The 24,257-nt window shown below is 34.1% G+C and overlaps 2 protein-coding genes and 1 non-coding gene across 9 annotated transcripts; 1 reads left to right on the top strand and 2 right to left on the bottom strand.

The window, feature by feature from the left end:
* Nucleotides 1-7,425: 7,425 nt before the first annotated feature.
* Nucleotides 7,426-12,183, top strand: LOC112784507 (uncharacterized). 6 transcript variants are annotated; one of them, XR_011879095.1, is made up of 5 exons: nt 7,433-8,185; nt 8,553-8,613; nt 8,853-8,931; nt 9,055-9,156; nt 11,775-12,183. It is a non-coding gene; the product is annotated as an uncharacterized protein (transcript). The 6 variants fall into 6 exon arrangements; XR_011879092.1 differs by having other exon boundaries at nt 8,848-8,931; XR_011879094.1 differs by having other exon boundaries at nt 8,848-8,931; nt 9,055-9,225.
* A 2,629-nt stretch (nt 12,184-14,812) lies between these two features.
* Nucleotides 14,813-16,708, bottom strand: LOC112786855 (uncharacterized). The gene is made up of 2 exons (XM_025830228.2): nt 16,373-16,708; nt 14,813-15,335 (listed from the first exon to the last, which is right to left on the bottom strand). Exons 1-2 carry the CDS (start codon nt 16,381-16,383, stop codon nt 14,981-14,983), a joined length of 366 nt encoding a protein of 121 aa, XP_025686013.1. The 5' UTR covers nt 16,384-16,708; the 3' UTR covers nt 14,813-14,980.
* Nucleotides 16,709-18,436: 1,728 nt separating this feature from the next.
* LOC112783367 (protein FMP32, mitochondrial) lies at nt 18,437-23,130 on the bottom strand. Of its 2 annotated transcripts, XM_072230465.1 has the most exons (9): nt 22,912-23,115; nt 22,434-22,723; nt 22,142-22,261; nt 21,980-22,039; nt 20,170-20,246; nt 20,030-20,086; nt 19,851-19,917; nt 19,630-19,753; nt 18,437-18,810 (listed from the first exon to the last, which is right to left on the bottom strand). In XM_072230465.1, the coding sequence occupies exons 2-8, from the start codon at nt 22,620-22,622 to the stop codon at nt 19,634-19,636; spliced, it is 690 nt and encodes a 229-aa protein (XP_072086566.1). In that variant the 5' UTR covers nt 22,623-22,723; nt 22,912-23,115; the 3' UTR covers nt 18,437-18,810; nt 19,630-19,633. The 2 variants fall into 2 exon arrangements, with proteins under 2 accessions (XP_072086566.1, XP_025682082.1); XM_025826297.3 differs by lacking the exon at nt 18,437-18,810 and having other exon boundaries at nt 19,499-19,753; nt 22,912-23,130.
* Nucleotides 23,131-24,257: the final 1,127 nt, after the last annotated feature.

Genomic DNA, 24,257 nt, shown 5'->3' with positions numbered 1-24,257 from the left:
CAAATCCAATGGCTTCCAGAGACTATTTCACGCAGAATTGAAGATTAGGCAAAGGGGGAGCAATTGTTTGTAGCATAGCATCATGTAGGTTAGTTTCTAGAGAGAGAAGCTCCCTCTTCTCTCTAGAATTAGGGTTCTTAGGTGCATTTCCATCTTAGATCTAGGTTTTAATTCTTGTTTTCATCTTATTTCTTCTACATTTTCGTGCTCTAGTAGTGTAAGTCTCTTGTTCTCTCTTGTTAATTTCCCTTTTTGCTCTCTTTCATGTCTATGAACACCATTGTTGGATCTGGATCTCATTTAATGCATTTTGATGTTTGATGTTCTTTTATTGTTAATTTGAGTAGTTGTTATTGTTTCCTTGCAAGTTATAGTTGATAGATTTTACCTTTCCTTGCAACTTTACCATGCTTTCCTTTTGTACCCACCAAGTGTTTGACAAAATGCTTGGTTGGGCTTTAGAGTTGATTTTTGAGCATTCTTGGCTTGGAAAGAGGAGTTAGGCAATCTTGAGTTATGATTACCCCAACTCATGTTGGTGATCTAGAGTTGTGGTTAGTATTATTTCCATTGACTCTAATCTCTTGCTAATTCATTTAGTGAGTCGATTAGGACCTTTGGATTGAGATTAACTAGTCTTATTTGACTTTCTCTCATGGAAGATAACCTATACCTTCTTCTGACGTGGAGATGAAGAAACAGGATAAATTCTTGTTAATCGTTGTATGACTAGGATAGAAAGCCTAGAATCTTAATCCATGCCATGAATGTCTCTCTTTATCACTTGTTTTCTTTAGTTGTTTCCTTTACTTTTCTTGTCCCTTTTTACAAATCAAACCCCCTTGTTCACTCAGAGCCGATAATGAGCACTTCATTGCAATTCCTTGTGAGACGACCCGAGGTTTAAATACTTTGGTTAAAAATTCATATTGGGATTTGTACTTGTGACAACCAATATTTTTGATTGATTGAGGATTGTCTGTTGGTTTAGAACTATACTTGCAACGAAGTAATTCTTTCCTATAAGAGAAATTCTAGACCATCAAATAATTTTCACTCATCAGGAGGCTGAAGCAAGCATGTGTGTGTGTGTGTGTGTGTGTGTATATATATATGGTTTGTATAAGTGGGCTTGGGTCTGATTCACCTGATTTAGTCCGTTGGCTCAAGTTTAGGCCAAAATTTTTAAAATTGGTGTTAAAATTCTTATTTTAGTTATTTTTACCTTTCTAAAATATCAAATTTAATTTCCTAATTTTTTTGAATAATAATTAATTTATTGGTTAATTATTTACTAATTATCCAGGGTTTACACAGCGAGGAGGAGAAAAAGATTCATTTGATTAACTAGGACAACATTTGCAAGGAGAAACATCAAAGCGGCCTAGGAATACGAAAACTCATGAGACCAACAAACTTTTCCTCATGAAGTTGGGTTGGAATCTTATCCACAATAGAAAGGCGCTTTGGTTTCAGGTGATGCGTGCAAAATATGGGTGTAAAGACAATGTTATACCTAAAGTTTGCTTGAAAAATAGTAATTCAAATGCTTGGAATGACATTGTCAAATTTTGGGATAATTTTATTAATAATTTGGTTTGGAGAATTGGCAATGGTACGATAATTTCTTTTTGGGAAGGCCCTTGGGTTCCGAAAATCCCAAATTTAATGAATGTTGCACTTATCAATCTCAATCAGGAGATGTTGCAAGAGACGATGAGCACCTATGCTATTGGCTACGGGAGTTGGAAGTGAGAGATTTTGCATCAAATCCTATCAGAATAGATGTTGGATCATCTTCATATTCTAAAAGCTCCAAATGCCAATATGGGCGATGACTCTATTTGTTGGATGTCTGAGACCAGTGGAAATTTTTCTATTAAGTCTGCGTATAATCATTTTTATGGAGAAGGAGAGGTGACAAAACCTCATTTTAAAAATATTTGGAAGTTAAAAGTCCCCCAAAGACTTAAGACTTTTACTTGAAACAAGGTCTTCTATCAGAAATTTGGAGGCACAAGTGGGTCAGCTGAGTAAAAGAGTTACTGAAACTCCTCCTAGTACTCTCCCAAGCAATACAGAAGAGAATCCCAAAAGAGAGTGCAAGGCCATAACTATATCCAAAGTGGCCAAACCTGGAGAGAGTAAAAAGGCAGTGATTTCCAGTGAGGAAGACATTGTTGGACGTCCACTGACTAATAAGGAGTTCCCTATTGAGGAACCAAAGCAATCTGAGGCTCATATAGAGACCATAGAGATTCTATGGAACTTAATGCTGCAGTTCATGAGCTCTGATGAAGATTCTTCCTCTGATGAGGATGAAGATATTGTTGAAGAGCAAGTAGCTCGGTATCTAGGAGCAATCATGAAACTGAATGCCTTGGTTCAACAGAAATTACCTCAGAAGAAACCGGATCCCAGAAAGTTCTTAATACCTTGTACCATAGGTACCATGACCTTTGAGAAGGCTCTGTGTCACCTGGGGTTTGGAATAAACATCATGCCACTCTCTGTAATGGAGAAACTAGGGATCTTTGAGGTACAAGCTGCAAGAATCTTACTAAAGATGGCAGACAAATGAATGAAACAGGCTTATGGACTTGTAGAGGATGTCTTAGTGAAGGTTGAAGGCCTGTACATCCCTGCTGAATTCATAATCCTAGACAATGGGAAGGATGAGGATGAATCCATTATCCTTGGAAAACCCTTCCTAGCCACCGCAAGGGCTGTGATTGATGTGGACAGAGGAGAGTTAGTCCTTCAATTGAATGAGGACTACCTTGTGTTTAAGGCTCAAGGATCTTCTTCTGTAACCATGGAGAGGAAGCATGAAAAGCTTCTCTCAATACAGAGTCAAACAGAGCCCCTACACTCAACTTCTAAGTTTGGTGTTGGGAGGCCATCATTAAGCTCTGAGTCTCTGTGAAGCTCTCTAAGAGCTCACTGTCAAGCTATTGACATTAAAGAAGCGCTTATTGGGAGGCAACCCAATGTTATTTAATTATATTTATTTTTTATAGACATTTGTTTTCCATTGCCATGTTATGTTTTCTTTAGGTTGATGATCATGTGGAATCATAAAAATAGCTACAGAATTAAAACGAAATCAAAAATAGCATCAAAAACAGCACACCGTAGAGGACAGGCTTACTGGCGTTTAAACGCCAGTAAGGATAGCAGAATGGGCGTTTAACGCCCATGCAGGTAGTATTTTGGGCGTTAAACACTAGAATGGGCAGCATTCTGGGCGTTCAAAAAAACGCCCAGTAAAGAAGGATTTCTGGCGTTTAACGCCAGCCAGGGTATCTGGCTAGGCGTTAAACGCCCAAAGAGGCAGTCAAGTGGGCGTTAAACGCCAGAATGGATAGCATTCTGGGCGTTTAACGCCAGGATGACACAAGGGAGGTAATTTTGTTTCCAATTCAATTTTTTTTTAATTTTTCATGTTTTAATTCATAATTTTTTGCATCAAACATATTTTAAACGTTCATCTTTCAATTTCTATTTTCAAATATTAATAATCTTTCCAATTCTTTTTAATCCTTTTTTTTATTCTTTTCAATTCCTTCCAAAACGTTTTCAAAACTTACATATCTTTTCAAATTCTTTTCAACTCTTTTTAATTTTTCTTGTATACAGTAATAAGTTTTCAAAATTAATTGCATCATTCTTCTTTTACTCCCTTCTATCTTATTTTGCTCGAGGACAAGCAAACCTTTTAAGTTTGGTGTGGAAAAAGCTCTACTTTTTGTTTTTCCATAACCATTAATGGCACCTAAGGCCAGAGAAACCTCTAGAAAGAGGAAAGAAAAGGCAGTTGCTTCCAACTCCGAGTCATAGGAGATGGAGAGATTCATCTCAAAAGCCCATCACTAGAAAGAGGATGGAGCAAACAAGAGAGCCCATTCATGGACCTCAACAAGATCATGAGGAAGTTCCTCATCAAAAAATCCCTGAGATGCCTCAAAGGATGCATTTCCTTCCACACAACTACTGGGAGCAACTCAATACCTTTTTAGGAGAATTGAGTTCCAACAAGGAGCAACAAAGGCAAGGAAGAGACATAGAGGAGCTCAAGAACTCCATTGGTTCTTCAAGAGGAAGAAAAAGCTACCATCACTAAGGTGGACCCGTTCCTTAATCTCTTTGTTCTTATTTTTCTGTTTTCGGTTTCTATGCTTTATGTTTTGTCTATGTTTTTGTCTTTATTACATGATCATTAGTGTTTAGTGTCTATGTCTTAAAGCTATGAATGTTCCATGAATTTTTCACCTTTCTTAAATGAAAAATATTTTCTAAAAAAGAAAAAGAAGTACATGAATTTTGAATTCTATCTTGAAAATAGTTTAATTATTTCGATGTGGTGGTAATACTTTTTGTTTTCTGAATGAATGCTTGAACAGTGCATATTTTTTATAGTGAAGTTTATGAATGTTAAAATTGTTGGATCTTGAAAGAATAATGAAAAAAGAGAAATGTTATTGATAATCTGAAAAATCATAAAATTGATTCTTGAAGTAAGAAAAAGCAGTGAAAAACACAAAGCTTGCGAAAAAAATGGCAAAAAATAAAGGAAAAGAAAGAAAAAGAAAAATCAAGCAGAAAAAGCCAATAGCTCTTTAAACCAAAAGGCAAGAGCAAAAAGCCAATAACCCTTTAAACTAAAAGGCAAGGGTAAAAAGGATCCAAGGCTTTGAGCATCAGTGGATAGGAGGGCTCAAAAGGACTAAATTCCTGGCCTAAGCGGCTAAATCAAGTTGTCCCTAACCATGTGCTTGTGGCGTGAAGGTGTCAAGTGAAAAGCTTGAGACTGAGCGGTTAAAGTCGTGGTCTAAAGCAAAAAGAGTGTGCTTAATAACTCTGGGCACCTCTAACTGGGGACTCTAGCAAAGCTGAGTCACAATCTGAAAAGGTTCACCCAGTTATGTGTCTGTGGCATTTATGTATCCGGTGGTAATACTGGAAAACAAAATGCTTAGGGTCACAGCCAAGACTCATAAAGTAGCTGTGTTCAAGAATCAACATACTGAACTAGGAGAATCAATAACACTATCTGAATTCTGAGTTCCTATGGATGCCAATCATTCTAAACTTCAAAGGATAAAGTGAGATGCTAAAACTATTCAGAAGTAAAAAGCTACTAGTCCCGCTCATCTAATTGGAACTAAGCTTCATTGATATTTTAAAATTTATTGTATTTTCTCTTCTTTTTATCCTATTTTGTTTTTAGTTGCTTGGGGACAAGCAACAATTTAAATTTGGTGTTGTGATGAGTGGATAATTTATACGCTTTTTGGCATTGTTTTTAGGTAGTTTTTAATATGTTTTAGTTACTTTTTATTATATTTTTATTAGTTTTTATGCAAAAATCATATTTTGGACTTTACTATGAGTTTGTGTGTTTTTCTGTAATTTTAGGTATTTTCTGGCTAAAATTGAGGGATCTGAGCAAAAGTCTGATTCAGAGGCTGAGAAAGGACTGCAGATGCTGTTGGATTCTGACCCTCCTACCCTCGAAGTGGATTTTCTGGAGCTACAGAAGCCCAATTGGCACGCTCTCAATTGCGTTGGAAATTAGACATCTTGGACTTTCCAGCAATGTATAATAGTCCATACTTTTCCTGAGATTTAATGGCCCAAACTGGTGTTTAAACACCAGCCAGAGACCCTTTTCTCGTGTAAAACACCAGAACTGGAGTTAAACGCCCAAACTGGCATCCAAGTTGGCGTTTAACTCTAGAAAAGGCCTATGCACATGTAAAGCTCAATGCTCAGCCCAAACACACACCAAGTGGACCCCAGAAGTGGATTTCTGCACTATCTGCACTTAGTTACTCAATTTCTGTAATCCTTAGTAACTAGTTTAGTATAAATAGCACTTTTTACTATTGTATTCATATCGATCATCTTATCAATCTTTGGACTTTTATGTTACATTTGGGAGGCTGGCCATTAGACCTTTTTTCTCTTATGTATTTTCTACGGTGGAGTTTCTACACCTCATAGATTAAGGTGCGGAGCTCTGCTGTTCTTCATGAATTACTGCAAGTACTATTGTTTCTCTTTCAATTCACGCTGGCTTCTTCTCCAAGATATACTCTCGTACTTAATTTAGTTAAGTCAGAATGAAGGGGTGACCCGTGACAATCACCCACTATCTTCGTTACTCGCTTAGCCAAGATGCGCGTGCCTGACAACCACAAGCGGTCTACATGATGTTCAACGTAGTCATTGGACGACAGCTGGAGTATAGTCTCTTGGGTCTCTGATCCACGGATTTGACTTGCCTCTCCTGACAACAGAGCATTCGAATCCGTGAGATTAGAACCTTCGTGGTAGAGGCTAGAACCAATTGGCAGCATTCCTGAGATACTACAACAAATATGGCCTTTAGAAATGCCAAATTTCGCAACGCCTTAAAATCGTTCTCTTAGATAGGTTTAGACAACGGTTTTTTAAAGTGTTACTATTGAATTCAGTTTTTCATCAATTTCTAGCAACAAAATAAAACCGTTCTCTTTGACTATTTTAAAGAACGGTTTTATAACCGTTACCATGATTTGGTTTTAAACAACGGTTTTTTATTGTTGTTTAAAGAATTGTACAAAAGAAACGCATTAAAACCGTTGCCGAAATGCTACACTTTAAAACCGTTCCATTAGATGGTCTTAGACAACGGTTTTTACAGTGTTGTTGTTGAAGTTCATTTTTTCATTATGCTATAGTAACAAAATAAAACCGTTCTCTTTGACTATTTTAAAGAACGGTTTTACAACCATTACAACAATTATTTATGAAACAACCATTTTCTAATATTATTTAAATAATTGTACAAATTAAACAATACTAATAAAAATAATTTCAGATAATTATATAAATTGAAACTATTTTTTCTATAAATACTGAATTTATAAAATACTCAAAAACTATTGTTATAAATAAATAACAAATATTATTTTAAAAAATAAAATTAAAATAAATTTATTATAAATATTATATATTATTATAAATATATAAAAAATATTATATTTTGAACACATAAGGCTAAAATAAATTTATAATAAATATTATATATTTTTATTTTAAATATATAACAAATATTAATATAAAGAAATAAAATTAAAATAATTTTAAAATAAATATTATATATCTATTATTGATTATTATGTAGCAAATATTATTTTTGAAAAAAATAAAATTAAAATAAATTTATAATAAATATTATATATTTTTATTATAAATAATTATTTTGTTATAACAAATATATATTTTTTGTTAGAAATAATTATTTGAATTCAGCAATAGATTGATAAATAATATTTTTAAATAATTTTAATATAGTATATTAGATTTTAAAATTATTATTCTATCCACCCATTTTTATTAATATATCTATTTTATCTATATCCTTTTATAAAATCTCTCATTCCTAACTAAATTCCAAAATTAAATAAAAAACCCTAAACACCCCCCCCCCCCCCCCCCCCCCCCCCCACACAACCCGCCACTCATAAGCGTAACACATACACACACACAGACAAGAGAGGAGGAACACATACACACACACGGACAAGAGAGGAGAAAGGAGAAGAGGACGGCGCCGGCGGGTTAGGTGCCGCCGTCGCCGTCGTTTCCAAGCCCGAAGGAGAAAGAGAGTCCGCAAAGGGAGAGTGAGGGATGGAGAAGAAAAGCCGCGCTAACCCCGCAACGCCACTGCGTTGTCGCCTCCGTTGAGCGGTCGCCATCATCGTGCGAGAAAGGAGAAGGAGCCGTCGAGGGGTCGCTGAGCCGCTGCCGTCGCCGTCGCGTTCGTTTCTATCATAGAAGCTTCCATTTCCGTCACTTTCATGTTGCGGAGAGAAAGAACTACGCATGAGCCAGGGTCCAGGGAAAGGGAGCCACCACCGTTGCATCCTGGCTATGCCGCCGTTCAATTCGTTGTTTCATCTTGGCCATGGAGAGGAACGTGAATGGAAAAGGAAACAGGGAAGCTGCTACTTGGGATTTGAGGAAAACGGCTCTGTTCTGCCTCGCCTCTAGGTTCTGCAAGTTGCCGGAGTCCTCAGCCGCCGGGAACCAGCACTGGAGCTGCCCAGAATCACTACTGCTGCTGCCATGGGAGCTGGTATTGGAACCACTGATGGAGCTGCTGCGTTTAGTGATTTTCGCGAGTTGTGACATCGAGGTAGGGAATATTTTATTAAATTAAATATTTTAAACTTTGAATGCCTAAAAAGTTTACTGGATTATTACGAATAGTTGAATGCTTTATATGCAATGGATTTTGGTTGTAGATTAAATGTGTGACTGGTTGTGCCTCTTGTTGATTTTACGATAGTAAGGTAGAACATGTTGATATGTGTATGCTGTAGTCTGCAAGAGTGTGTTGAGAAGATACATGTCTAATGTTGTTCTGATTTTGATTTGGAAACTGGTTCTCTGAAAATGAAAAATTCCTATAGCTATTTAGATGCTCTCTTTACTAACTTTGTTTCTTATATTCTGATTCACAGTTTAAGATAGCCCTTTTTTCTACTTTTCATTTTCTTCAGGATTGAAATTGTAGATAAATGCTTTTGCCATGACACAATGGAACAGATTGTTGATTCTTTGGTGAGTTTTACATCTTCCATTAAATTTAAGTACCTCTAGCACAACTTTATCTTAGAATTTCATTTATTCTGCTGCTAAAATGTCTTTAGTGTTGCTTTTAGTTGTAGTCTCTTATCTTGTTAACTCTATTTGTACCAGCTAGTCTTGATTAACATCTATCTATTGTGAGTGGCTTAACTTTCTGGTAACAGTTCACGGTTTCTTTTTCCATCTAATTACTTAAATTTCCATTAGGAAAGAGTGGCAAGTGAAACAAATGATGCATGGTGCATTTCTACCCTAAATAGACTTAAAGAAGCTTCGCCATTGAGCTTGAAGGTTTCCCTGAGATCAATGAGTTTCTTTTTCTTGTAAAAACTCATTTGAGTTCTTGATTACTATGCTTTCTTCCTTCCATACGAAAAGCTGCTTACTATAATGTAAACCGTCTAACTGATGCAGATACGAGAGGGTAGATTTTAAACTCTTGACCAGTGCTTGTTGCGTGAGTACCATACGACTTTACAAGCAAAATCTAAGCAGATTTCTGGTGACCTTTGTGAGGTAATGAACATTGCCAGCATTACAAATCCAACATCATTCAAAGATGAGGTTTCTAGGTGGTTTATAAATGTGAGACATTCTTTGCCTTTGAGCTAGCTTTGGGGTTGAGTTAAAATAGGTTATAGATTTCTTGTCTCTTGGCAATTTGTCCATCAATTGTTGTTACTTTTACGTTTACAGTTGAGTTAAAGACTCCTGATATTATTCTTAATTTCTACTATTTACTTTGATGTTGTCAAATGATGGCCTTATTCTGAGCTGTTTTATTAGTGCTGATTTGATTTTAGTGAGTTCATATAGATTGATTTTGCTGTTTAGTGCTGCTTTATCCTTGTTAATGGTTGATTTCATGCCTTGTTTTGATTGAGCAATGATGCTGATGGCCTTATTCTGAGCTGTTTTATTAGTGCTGATTTGATTTTGGAGAGTTCATATAGGTTGATTTTGCTGTTTAGTGCTACTTTATCCTTGTTAATGGCTGATTTCATGCCTTGTTTTGATTGAGCAATGATGATGATGGCCTTATTCTGAGCTGTTTTATTAGTGCTGATTTGATTTTAGTGAGTTCATATGGGTTGATTTTACTGTTTAGTGCTGCTTTATCCTTGTTAATGGCTGATTTCATGCCTTGTTTTGATTGAGCAATGATGATGATGGCCTTATTCTGAGCTATTTTATTAGTGCTGATTTGATTTTAGAGAGTTCATATGGGTTGATTTTGCTATTTAGTGCTGCTTTATCCTTGTTAATGGCTGATTTCATGCCTTGTTTTGATTGTGCAATGATGATGATGGCCTTATTCTGAGCTGTTTTATTAGTGCTGATTTGGTGTTAGTGAGTTCATATGGGTTGATTTTGCTGTTTAGTGCTGCTTTATCCTTGTTAATGGCTGATTTCATGCCTTGTTTTGATTGAGCAATGATGATGATGGCCTTATTCTGAGCTATTTTATTAGTGCTGATTTGGTTTTAGAGAGTTCATATGGGTTGATTTTGCTGTTTAGTGCTACTTTATTCTTGTTAATGGCTGATTTCATGCCTTGTTTTGATTGAGCAATGATGATGATGGCCTTATTCTGAGCTGTTTTATTAGTGCTGATTTGGTTTTAGTGAGTTCATATGGGTTGATTTTGCTGTTTAGTGCTGCTTTATCCTTGTTAATGGCTGATTTCATGCCTTGTTTTGATTGAGCAATGATGATGATGTCCTTATTCTGAGCTATTTTATTAGTGCTGATTTGGTTTTAGTGAGTTCATATGGGTTGATTTTGCTGTTTAGTGCTGCTTTATCCTTGTTAATGGCTGATTTCATGCCTTGTTTTGATTGAGCAATGATGATGATGGCCTTATTTAGAGCTGTTTTATTAGTGCTAATTTGATTTTAGAGAGTTCATATGGGTTGATTTTAATGTTTAGTGCTGCTTTATCCTTGTTAATGATTGATTTCATGCCTTGTTTTGATTGAGCAATGATGCTGATGGCCTTATTCTGAGCTATTTTATTAGTGCTGATTTGATTTTAGAGAGTTCATATAGGTTGATTTTGCTGTTTAGTGCTGCTTTATCCTTGTTAATGGCTGATTTCATGCCTTGTTTTGATTGAGCAATGATGATGATGGCCTTATTCTGAGCTGTTTTATTAGTGCTGATTTGATTTTAGTGAGTTCATGTGGGTTGATTTTGCTGTTTAGTGCTGCTTTATCCTTGTTAATAGCTGATTTCATGCCTTGTTTTATTTGAGCAATGATGATGATGGCCTTGTTTAGTGCTGCTTTATCCTTGTTAATGGCTGATTTCATGCCTTGTTTTGATTGAGCAATGATGATGATGGCCTTATTCTGAGCTATTTTATTAGTGCTAATTTGATTTTAGAGAGTTCATATGGGTTGATTTTGCTGTTTAGTGCTGCTTTATCCTTGTTAATGGCTGATTTCATGCCTTGTTTTGATTGTGCAATGATGATGATGGCCTTATTCTGAGCTGTTTTATTAGTGCTAATTTGATTTTAGAGAGTTCATATGGGTTATTTTGCTGTTTAGTGCTGCTTTATCCTTGTTAATGGCTGATTTCATGCCTTGTTTTGATTGAGCAATGATGATGATGTTCTTATTTAGAGCTGTTTTATTAGTGCTGATTTGGTTTTTGTGAGTTCATATGGGTTGATTTTGATGTTTAGTGCTGCTTTATCCTTGTTAATGGCTGATTTCATGCCTTGTTTTGATTGAGCAATGATGCTGATGGCCTTATTCTGAGCTGTTTTATTAGTGCTGATTTGATTTTAGTGAGTTCATATGGGTTGATTTTGCTGTTTAGTGCTGCTTTATCCTTGTTAATGGCTGATTTCATGCCTTGTTTTGATTGAGCAATGATGCTGATGGCCTTATTCTGAGCTGTTTTATTAGTGCTGATTTGATTTTAGTGAGTTCGTATGGGTTGATTTTTTTTAAATTCAGAAACATCCTATTTACTGCCATAATGTTGCCGAAATTTCCAAAAATTTGTGTGTTAATTGAATTTCAATTTGTGAATTGAATTTGGTAATTTGTTGCTTTAGTTTTTTTTCAATTAAATATCTTATAAATCAATAAGAGGGATGGAATTTAATTAGTATCTTTGTATAGAGACAACAGTGAAGAAAACACGAGGACCTACACAATGCTTGAAGATTCATGCAAGACCGTTGGAAGATAGAGAAGAAATTATTATAGATATTGAAGGAGAGGCAATTGGTCCTACTGATGAAACTGTAAACAACTTGAGCAAAATTTTGGGCACAGTGGCAAGGAATTTAGATTTTTGTCCATTAATTTACACAAATTGAAAGGGGATTAAAGATAAAGAAGCCATTTGGGAATCTGTTCAAGTGAGAATATTATTATTGTTAGCTATTTCAACTCTTCTTTGTTATATTTTTTGCTACATTAGATGATATAGTTCGATGTTGTCATGATAGTATTGTGGTATTTTGAATGTGATTGTGGATCTTACAACAATTTTTATAAGTCAAATTTGATGAAAAATATTCAATTATTTTTCTTTAGTGACTTTATTCAAATAGTTTAGATTATTTATTGACTCTAAATAATTTAAAAAAATGAAATTAATTTCATTCACGAGAAAACTACTGTTGTAAATAAAGAATTATATATTACGAAAAATCGTTGTCAAAAGTTACAAAGGACAACGGTGTTAAAACCGTTGCCAAAAAACGACACCGACGGTAATGCTTTAAAACCGTTGTCTTAGATGACTATAAAATGGCAAGGGTTTTAAAACTGTTGCCAAAAAAATCAATGGTAACGCTTTTAAACTGTTGTCTTAGACAACTATAAATTGGCAACGGTACAAAAACCATTACCAAAAAATGACACCAACGGTAATGTTTTAAAACCGTTGCTGTTGTGGATAACAAAACTACTACAGTTTAAAACCGTTGCCTATCCAGGTACGGTTTTAAACTGTTGTATCATGAAAAAGAACGATTTAAAACCGTTGTTTCTCGAGTAACGGTTTGAAACCGTTGTTTAAAATTTGTTTTCAAAACCATTGCCTATACCAGTAACTTTGGCAACGGTTTTTTGGTTACTGTTGCCTTAGGTAAAAAACCGTTGCCTTCGAGCATTGGCAACGGCCGCATATACCACAAGTAAAAAACCGTTGCCAAAGCGTTGCCTAAAGTTTAGGGAACGGTTTTTCAATATACGGCAACGGTTTTTGACCGTTGCGAAAAGCCTTGTTTGTTGTAGATTCCGAGTAGGATCTGGGACGGGATGACTGTGACGAGCTTCAAACTCACGAATGTTGGGCGCAGTGACAGTGTGCAAAAGGATAGAGAGATCCTATTCCGACACAAGTGAGAACCGACAGATGATTAGCCATGCGATAGCTGTGCCTGGTATTTTTCATCCGAAACGAGAGATCCGACAGTTGATTAGCCGTACAGAAACTGTACCTGGACCATTTTCACTGAGGGGACGGATGGTAGCCATTGACAACGGTGATCCACCAACATACAGCTTGCCATGGAAGGGAGCACGCATGATTGGATGAAGACAATAGGAAAGCAGAGGTTCAGAAGCAACAAAGCATCTCCAAACGCTTATCTGAAATTTCCACCAATGAATTACATAAGTATCTTATTTTATTTTATGTTTTATTTATCTTTTAATTATCAAAACCTCATAACCATTTGAATCCGCCTGACTAAGATTTACAGGATAACCATAACTTGCTTGACGCCGGAAATCTCCGTGGGATCGACCCTTACTCGCGTAAGGTATTACTTGGACGACCCAGTGCACTTGCTTGTTAGTTGTACCGGAGTTGTGAAAAGTGTGATCACAATTCCGTGCACCAAGGAGCTCTTCGGTATAAAAAAGTGGAAGACATTGGGTGGGAACCCCCAAACGAAGGCTGTTTTAAGCTAAATCTTGATGGTTCAACCGGGAAAATGGTAGCTATGTTCATGATGAAGATTAGAAAAATCACTATCATAATGGCAGAACTTTGGGAGATCTATGTGGGATTAAAAATTGCTATTGAGATTGGGATTACTAATGTGAAAGTGTAGTCAGATTCAGCATGCGCAGTTTAATTGATAGGAAGGCAAGACACAGAGCTCCATTCGAGCACTTCGCTCATTCGTGATATCAAGGAGCTACTCGTGGGCCATGGTGATTTTCATATTTCGCATATTTTTCGAGAGGCTAACTTTGTTGTGGACATCCTAGCAAAGCGAGCTCAGGATGTGGATCATAGAGTTCTTTGTTTCAACACTCCTCCACCGTTTCTTGTTTCAACCATTGATGCTGATAGGAGATGGGTAAAGTTTCCCAGAACTTTGTTTGAGTAGTTGCTGTGTTTTATTGGAGTCTTGGGCCCTGATGAAAATAAAAAAAAAAGATTGGATCATCATTTAAACCAGTTAAGCAATTAATTTAGTTAAACCTGTTCAAAATCGGTTTAACCTGATCCAGTTTCGGTCAAACCTAATAAAGTTTAAAATATATTATCTTCTATACATAATATTTTTATAAAAGTAAATTATATTTACAAATTTAAAAAAATATTTTATTAACTACAATATATTTTCTATTTCTATGATTGCTATTTTTATTTTTTATAAATACTTAAAGCGTATAATAAATACAAACTAATTTATAAATTATTAAAATTTAAAAATAATATTTATTTTGAAGGATTAAATTATAAACCAATGTCAATTCAACCAAAAATAAACTAAAATGACCACATTCAAACCTAATTTTATGACAAAAAAGAATTTCATTTTGGAAATAATTGAACTTCCTTATTACTAACTTTTTTTTCCAAAACTTTCAATCCACATAAATCTAGCAAAACATACAAAACCATTCAGTAAGTCACAGAACAAACATCATTCTAACAAAAAAGAAACGTCAATATAATATCAAATCTAGAAAATGAAGAAGCATCCGCAACCATAAGAAAGACACATTCACAAGCCTATAAAAAGGGATATCAAGCAAAGCAGTCAGAACCGGTAGCATGAAATATCTAAACCACTAATTCAACAAAAATCAAAGTACAACACTAAGAACATCTAAAATCATTCAAAAGCAACATCAATCAGTCAAATGAAATCATGGAACATCCATTACTTGAACAAACTCAATGAATATCACAAACTAACCATTTTATATAGATTTTGAACCATGAAAATAACAGAACCATCCATTTTAAATTAAAACCCAAAAAACCTTCTTACCAGAAAACCTGCTTTCATCAAATAACATCCATATGAACTACTAATTCTACAAAAATCAAGGAAAATACATAAAAAAAACTACTAAACACTGGGTTGAATTAGGAGTAGCTGCTCGCGACGGGAGACAATGAGACCTAACATGACGTGGACGCAGAGCAGGGGGAGGCACGGCTCGATGGACGAATGGAGATGACGGTGCAATGTTGCTGGTTTTGGAAGAGGAGGACTCCACACTTCGACAATAACCTGCATTGGAATCAGCAGCGGTGGCACTGAACTGCGCTTCTGAAGATGACCAATTGCTCTCGAATAGGTGACGATGGTAACCTTCACAGGAAGCGGCGGAGGTGCTCTCAACGGAGTTGTCGGCAGCAACGGAGATGGTCTGCGGAGGTGGCTGGTCAGTGCGCAGCCGTCATGCGTGGTAAGCAAGGTTCTGAAAATTGAACCAGTCATCAAACCGCTTTAGCTACTGGTTCACTGGTTTATAGGTTCAACCGGTTTGACCGTGATTGAACCGAAAAACCGTTTTATAATAAAATAATAAATAAAATATAAATAAACACACTAAAACATAACTATAGTCTAATATAAATTTTAAAATATTATCCAAATTAAAAGTACTACATAAACCAGAATGTTATAATCTCATTCAAATACAAACTCAAAAATCAAATAACAAAAACAACCAACCAAACATAAAATGACAACATCCAAGTTTATCATCAATCATCAAAATCCACCATAACTTATTGTAGTTTTGCTACCTTAATCCCTCACTTATCTAAACCGTTGTGGCTTGCGAGACTTGTTTATGGATATGCCTAACAGAACAACCAGAGGAGATCAGAGGCCATGCAAAGCTTCATGTGTTTTCTTTCTTCTTTTTTTTTTTTTTTGTTATGTGAATTTTCTGTTTGCGGAATAAAGTATGTTAGAAATCAAGCTTGTGATTTATCCATGCTTACATCATTATAGCTTCATCAAGATGTGCCACCACTCTTGCAATGAAATGAAAATCCTTGTTATGAATGCCAAGAATGAAATGAATTGAATAGGTTTAACATGACAGGTTTAACATGGCAGGAGTAGGTTTATCATGGCAGGTTTTCGTCTTCCACTCAATGAACAATTTATTAAATCAAAAACTGCAAAACACAATATAACAATCAAAAGGTCAAGAACAACACCAAAACAATAATTCATCAAATTAACAAGTTTATAATATCAATTAAAACTGAAAATCAAAATAACAAGAATAATATTCAATTATTTATTCAATCACTGTATCAGTTCACACTTCACAGTTCACAAAAAAACTATATCACTATATCACCATTTCAGTTCACAGTTGAATTACTTGAATCAGAGTTCACATAGCTTCACTATATCAGCCAATCATAAATTCAGAGTTCACAGAGCTTCACTATATCAGAGTTCAATCATAAATTCATAGTTAATTAAAAAAATTACCTACAGAGCATGCAAGAGCCAATGGTTCGGAGGGGGACAGAGGCACTGAGAGACAGAGCCAGAGACACCGAGTGACCAAGGGAGACAGAGACACCGAGAGCACCGCGGGAGACAGAGCATGCAAGACTGGTGGAGTAGACGGTGGCTTCGAAGGTTGCGATGGCTGCTGCGCGATGGAGGGGGAGTGAGCGAGCACGAGGCGGTGGCTGTTTGAAGGAACGATGACGGCGGCAGCACGAGGCAGTGGCTGAACGGAGGTAAGCTCGATGAGATTGAGACTTGAGAGGTAGCCCTCCTCCGTGGACTAAGTGTGTGTGAGAGATGGAGAGGAGAATCGAGATCGATTAGAGGGGCTAGGGCTTGCGCGATGGAGTAAGATTAGATTAGGGATTGCTTGTTCAGTGAGTGAATCAGTGAAAAACGGCGACGTTTAGGTGTGTTCTCCAAAAACCGGTCGGGTCACTGTTTGGTTCGACCGAATGGTTCGCCAGTTTGATCACGGTTTTTAAAATCTGCGATTTTGCCTATTGTCCGAACCGCTTTTCCCTTCGGTTCACAGTTTGACCGATTCGACTGGCCGGTTCAAACTGGTTTTCAGAACCTTGGTGGTAAGGTGAAGAAGAACGATGGCGGTGAAAATAGAGGTAGGTCAAAAGATCAACAGTAATTTTTGAATTAGGATGAATTAGGATAATGAGGGATAATTGAGGAATGTTTTTTTCTGGTTAATGGGCTTTAGGGCCCAACCTAATAGGAGTTGGCAGGAGTTAGCTGGACCTCCTCTTAGTTACCTAACAGGATTGTATTACTATATCCGGAATCCGGACTCGAGCCTAAACTTAAACTAGATAACTATTGAATTACGTAATATTTTTTCCTTTATTTTTATTTTTATTCTTTCTTTTTTTTTTTTTGGGTCCATAAGAACTAATCACTCAACTACTAAATTACAAGACTTCAAGGATAAACTGGGCTGTATTAAATTGAAAGAAGATGCAACACTCCTATTTAAAATTAAACCTAGACTTTAATTTATGAAGGTATTCATATATTAAAAGAGGAAATTATATTTTAAATCGTCACAGAAATAACCTATATTGTGTGATATATTTTGAATTTATTAGGAAGAAGCCTCAAAGACCAAGATATGATAGATAGAATTTGAGAAATGGCATTAGACAATTGGTAGTAACAATGACGAAGGTAATGAATTCGTAGTCTTTACTTTAACTCGGACAACTACGATAAAATCATAACTCATATTATCGTAAGATGAAACGAAAACATGATTCATAAATTATAAAAAAAAATAAAAAAATATATAAAAAAATTAACAAATAAAAATGAATTTCATAATTAATTCTCAAATTATGTTTAACAAAAAATAATTTAGTAGTTCATAATTTTTTTTTTTTACTTAAGTGATTCATAATTATATCATACATATATGCTGTAAGTCTAAGACACAACTTGAACAATGGATAAGGCTCATTTAACCAAAAGCAATAAAGCAAATAATGAATAAGGTAGCGTTTTGAGACTGAAATAAGTCTCAGTATTGTGTTTGTTATAAAGTGGGAGACAGAGACTGAAATAAGAATGAATCTCTAATTTAATTTGTATAAACGGTAAAGTTGGAATTAATTAATTGAAATGCGAGTATTTTAGATATAAAATGTTATTAAAGTTTCAGTCTCCGTCCCTAAAAATTTCAGTCTCCTACGTCTAGGGGTGGCAAGTGGGGAAGCCCGTCCCGTCCCGCCTAATGAGGCGGTCCAAAAATCTCACCCCACCCCGCCTAACAGCGGACTGGCGGGCTAGTGGGCTAAATCCACCAAATTTGCTTTTTTTTTTTTTACTATTAAGTATTAAATAATAAAAATTACCAAAAAAAAGTATTAATATATATAATTTTACAATTTTTTCAATAAATTTATAACTTATAAAGACATAAAAAAAAATTATAATTTCTAAATTAACAAACATTAAAATCTTTATAATTATAAATATGTAATAAATATAAAAATAAACCAAATTTTTTGAAACAAAATAATAAAACCACTATTGTTTAAAGTAAAATAAATATTGTCCAAAATATATAATTAAACATCTACAAGTTTAGAACATAATCGATCAAACGTAAAACATAATCCAAAATACTAAATTAGAACATCTTTAAAAAAATACGAAGCCTGGGGGAGAAGCCCGCCACGACCCGTCAAAGCCCACGGTTTAAGCAGTACGAGTTAGGCGGGCTTTTAATGTGTGGCGGTCTCAATTTTCCAGCCCAACCTACCATTTTTGGCAAGTTATGTGGACCAGCCCGGCAAGTTTAGGCCCATTTGTCACCCCTACCTGTGTCCTCACTTTTTTGAGGTACTAAAATACTGAGTCTTAGTCTCCTAGTTTCCGTCTCAGTACCTCAAAACAAATACTACCTAAAGGATATGAAAAAAAAATCAATAAGAGATATTCATAAAGAAAAAACAACCGAATTCAAAAAGAAAAGAAAAAGAAAAAGAGTTTTAAAGTTTTCAAAAGAAAAATAAAATAAAATAAACCAATTTTATTAATCATTTCAGTTCCATCGCCAATCTCTTCTCCAACAATCTCTTCTTCAACGCCTCTTCCATATTTACTTTTCTTCCAAAATTTTCATTTTCCACATCACCATCTTAACTCTGTACTACCTCTTATTGTTTTTGTTCAAAACAATAAACTTATTTCTAGACATATCCTTATTCCTCTTCTAATAGAATAACACCTATCAAAGTGATGAAATAGAAAAAAAGACATGGTGTATTAAACACATTAGAAGCAAAGAAAGGGAAAAAAGGAAGAACACCTAAGGTTCCAACACCTTCTTAGCAGATTATGCTTCAGATCCAAGTTGGATTTTGCATTGCACAACAAAACTAAGCTTTGGGTCAACTTTCTTCTCAAAACATAGGTCATCGGCAGAACCGCGATTCCGACGACTCTGCGACTTTTCCCGGCGTTTCTGTGCATAAGCAACTCCAGCGACTCAAATAGTAGAAGCGTGACGGAGAGAGAGAAGAAACATAAACTCGTACATTTTCGCGAGCCAACTCGCGATTTTGTCTACCTTGGTCAATGACAACTATCTTAAAGTGATAAAGTAAAATTCAGACTTCAAATTCTGTATTACAGTGACTCGGTGAAATTGCTCTTTATAAAACATACAATATTATCTTCCCATCAACTACACCATTATTGTGTTTAAATTAGAATACAACCTGGTTACATCAAGATGCGGAGAACAGCAAGTCCAACAGTAGAAATTGAGACAAGGGTTCCTATGCAATATTTTATAACATCATATTTTGCTGCATCTAACTGTGCCCTTAGAGCATTAACCTCCTGGACAATATTGAAAAGAAAAAAGACAAACAAAATTAAAATGATGTGGCAAGATAATAACTGAGAAGTACTTCTTGAAGTTCGCTTGTTTTCTTACTCTGTCAAGTTTGTTACTCAGATTGTCAGTTTCGGCATTCTGATCAAACAATTCCTCCCTTATTCTCCTGCGCTTACATAGAACCATTGGTTATAGTATTAAGAAAAAAATGAGACATTGCAATGAAACAAAGTTCCATAGTGCCTGAAAAGTGGCATGTTTTCTTTCCTAATTCTTACCCCCTTTCAAGATTCAAATCCAATCGTTGTCCAGCTGTGAATTTATCTATCTCATACCTGCATCATAATCCATCAAGTTGCACCTTAAAGAGCATAAAATGACAAAAGAAACTAGTAGCTGATTTAAAAATAAAATGGACCTCAATTCACTGCGCATCTTCTCTATATCATTCCTTAGTTTTTCATTCTCATGTAGCAGCGAGGAGAAATGATGTCCCTACATTATAAATTTTCCATCATATAATAGCACAAGACAAGTGCAAATTGACAACCTCAACATAACTAGAAAATGAGAAAAAATGAGAAGAGAAAACAAGAAGTGTAAAAAAAAAATAACAAGAATCCAAGTAGTTTCCATAGTTTAGAACCACAATTTAATATTGCAAAGAACCAAATCAAACTTTTCAATATATATATATATATATATATATATATATATATATATATATATATTTTACCACATGATTTGTTTCAATAACAATAACAATTTGAATTATTCATGGTCCCTAAACCCATGTATCTACTTTAAGATGCCAAGACATAGATCTATATGAATATAATGAAATCTCTCATCTTATTACAGTCGTTACTTAAAAACATAATACCACAAGAAACAAATAGAGAATTTCTCGAAAACATGTATAGCTCTCACTTTGAAAAAAAAATAAAACAAAACTATCAATTTAATGATTAAATGAGATGAACATTGAGGATGATTATAATCATTATTCAAAGATACAATACCACACAAGAAACCGACACAAATGCTAGAAAAAGCAATTTATATATTGGCAATTAACATAATTATCACGCATAATTTATATATTGGCAATTAACATAATTATCACGCATGCTAGAAAAAAGATATTATCCTATTACAGCAAGAGATTGAATATACTACATGACTAAACACTTATTCTTTTTAATAAATAGATAAAATAAATTGATTATTTATTAAATATTTAATTTAAGAGTATTTATTTCTTTTATAATGTATGTTGTTGACATTAACATACATATTTCATTGACACTACTGGAAAAATAAGTAAGAAAATTTAATTATATATATCTTGTTATAATTACTTTAATTAGGAGTCATAAGTAATTATGAAATAACATAATTCCCTTTGAATGTTATTCTTCAGTTATCCTGGTGTCAAACAGGATAAAAGTAACATCAGAAACCTAGCTACATTTGAAAAGACAAAGAACTAAGATGTTAGCCCAACATTCCAACATCATCAATGAGGTAACTTAACAATCATATCAATGTAATAGAATGTATCATTGTTGTCTAAAATGACAACTAAAAACAGATGCTTTGTAATTACTAAATAAGAGCTAGAAAAGTGGGATACACATGTATCCTAATGCCCAACATCGACACACAAATATAAAAAGGATCCTTGTTATGGATTACTGTAATTTATGTCACCTACATTAGTCAGTAATATTCTAAATATCACTTAGGTAGGGACATAGAAAACAAATATTTAAAAAGTGTTTGGAAGTAGAGACATTGACACTGAACAAATTGTCTCCACTACAGCTTTTTATATTTTTGCATCCACTCTTTTATGAAGAACAATGATGGACACGGACTTTTTTTATGAAAATTTTTCTCTTTTTATCCATAGATATTTTTTATTATTCTATTATTATCCCTTCTTATTTTTCCTAATTTGAGCTTCTTCTCTACATCGTCGTTCTGAGAGAGAAGTACTTTCTTCTCCTTGCTCTTTCTCTATCTCTGCGTTCTTCTTCTTTCTCTTTTTTTTTTTCATGTATTCTCTTCTTCTTGTAGAATTTCTTTACTTGGCTAGATAATTCCTTCCTTCTTATGTTATCCTTATTACTTAATACAATTTTTACATAGACCAATTTTTACATAAACTCCTGTACTCCACTCTTACATACCCTCATTCTCTATTAAATGTAAACACAAATTACCTGTGAGCTCTGCACCTCTGCTTTGAATTTGGACAGGCTGGACTCTTGGAGCATTTCAGTCTTAAAAAAAAAAAAAAGCAATGTCTTGGTGTCTTAGATTCCAAGAGAGTAGTAAACTTCATAAAGGAGCCAAATAAAGAACAATATAAACATGGGCCTCACCCTTTGCATCTCTGCTTTTGATACTAATGATCCCAGGCTGTCATTCAAAAGTTTAGTTATGATATCAGTTATCGCCTCAGCCTGCTTTGTGGGCAATCCTTGCCCCTCAAGTTTCCTAACCTAGAAAGCAGAAAACGATTACACCTATGACCAAACCACTCATAACAGCTTAACATATTCAATCGTTCTTAAAATTGCAAATTTGCAACTAGATAGAAAACAAAATAAGCGAACAAAAAGGCAATGAAAAGAGAGAAAAATAAAAATTAGTAAGAAGGTTAACTTAAATTACAAGGACTAATGTATCAACGAGGAACAACCGCTGTCCATTTGATTTCACCAATTGGGAAAATGATCTGAGACTTGAGTTGGAAGAGAACGACTTTGAGGCCTCAAAGCTCGAAAATTGTGTTATGGGCATGGCAATCCCCGACCTCGTTCTCAATTGTGCCAATCGCTTGCAAGTCGCAGCGGCAGCCATTACAATTTCCTCAAAAATAAGAAATTGAAAGCGAAGAGGAATTTTCGAGCCCTAAATGTGCACTAATCCCAATTCGGATATAGAAACCTTGTTTTCAGCCGCTATTCAAACAAAGAAGAAACAGAATCCAAGGACGGAAAATTAATCAACACGAAAGAGAACAAGAAAGCAGAAGAATTTTTACAAGATTTGATTTTGCTTCCTCACAAATCAATTCAGTTTCTGGAAACCAAACAACATGAGAAGGAAAGGCATAGAGGCGGAAAAAGAGAGATTTTCATGGAGTTACCTGAATGTGAAAAGGACAAGGAAATAAAGATAAGGGAAGGAGTAATCGGTACTTTTCAATCGGTGGGAACTTAAAAAGGAAATAGATTCGCGGTTGCTTCCAAGTTCATGGCTCTACGATGGCAGACCTATTTTGAATCGAAATGATGGTACTATTTCTCACGGCAATCTTTCCTAGATTTCTTCACGTTCAAGTACAGTACTTAAGTTTAATAAATAGAGAAAACTAGTAAAAGCAATTTGTTTATAAAAAAATATTTTTTTATTTTTTTATTTATTTGTAATCTATTTATATATTTGCATATATTAATGTTACTTTCATTCTTTAAATGTTTGTGATATAAATTGATGTTTTTTAATCTTTACTTAAAATATTTTTTTAATTTCATACCTATCTTATCATCAATTATATTTTATTTTATATAATCAATTTGTTTATAAAAAAATATTTTTTATTTTTTTATTTATTTACATTCTATTTATATGTTTGCATATATTAATATTATTTTCATTCTTTAAATGTTTTTGACATAAATTGATATTTTTTAATCTTTACTTAAAATATTTTTTTAATTTTATACCATTCTTTACAGTAATGTATTTTGCATTCATTAATTCTTGAAATTCTAATTTCCTACCTCTTGCACTTTTTTTTTGTAAATAATTAAAAAAATGAATGAATGAGAATGAAAAACATATAAAAATGTTATATTAAATTTAAGAAATTTTTGACAATTAATATAAGAGATTAAGAAATAAAGAGTAGTAAGAGTCTAATATGTATACGTTGTAGAATTTGAATATTTGTAACTGAAATTTTTTATAATTATCATTTTTTTTTTACCAAAGATAGGAGACTCGAACCCGCAACCTCTTAATTGAGTATGGGGAGATTATGCCATTTGAGCTATTACTCATTGGCTTTTTATAATTATCGTTATTATGACACTTTTAATGTATATTTATTACATCTATCCATTCTATTATATAAAAATCGAATTTCTATATTTAATGATGGAGCTGACGTGGCATGTTTCTGAGAGTGTTTCTCAATTTATTTCTTTTAACGCATTAAATACAAGTTATTACGATAAACTAACTATATCAACTAATTGATTTGATTAGATATTTAAATATCATATAATTTATATCAATTTATATCAATTTGATTTGGTAGTATTTTTTAATTTATTTATTTTAATATTCTGTTAGTATTTTTTAATTTATTTCTTTTAATTTATTAAACTAAATTTATTGTGTATACTAATTAGTTAATTTGATTAATTTATTAGTTATTAAAATAATAAATTTATGAATAAAATAGGCAACTGAGATATTTTCAACTAA

The sequence above is a fragment of the Arachis hypogaea genome, chromosome 20 (assembly GCF_003086295.3).
Source record: "Arachis hypogaea cultivar Tifrunner chromosome 20, arahy.Tifrunner.gnm2.J5K5, whole genome shotgun sequence".
NCBI lineage: Eukaryota > Viridiplantae > Streptophyta > Magnoliopsida > Fabales > Fabaceae > Arachis > Arachis hypogaea.
This window is presented reverse-complemented; position numbering and strand designations above follow the sequence as displayed.

Excerpts from the sequence above, each read along its gene's own strand:
- LOC112783367 (XM_025826297.3), bottom strand. The coding sequence starts at position 22,622 with ATGGCTGCCGCTGCGACTTGCAAGCGATTGGCACAATTGAGAACGAGG. Across the intron at positions 22,262-22,433 it reads TCGTTGATACATTAGTCCTT|GTTAGGAAACTTGAGGGGCA; the intron begins GTAATTTAAGTT and ends TCTGCTTTCTAG. Across the intron at positions 19,918-20,029 it reads GATTTGAATCTTGAAAGGGG|GAGAATAAGGGAGGAATTGT; the intron begins GTAAGAATTAGG and ends ATGTAAGCGCAG.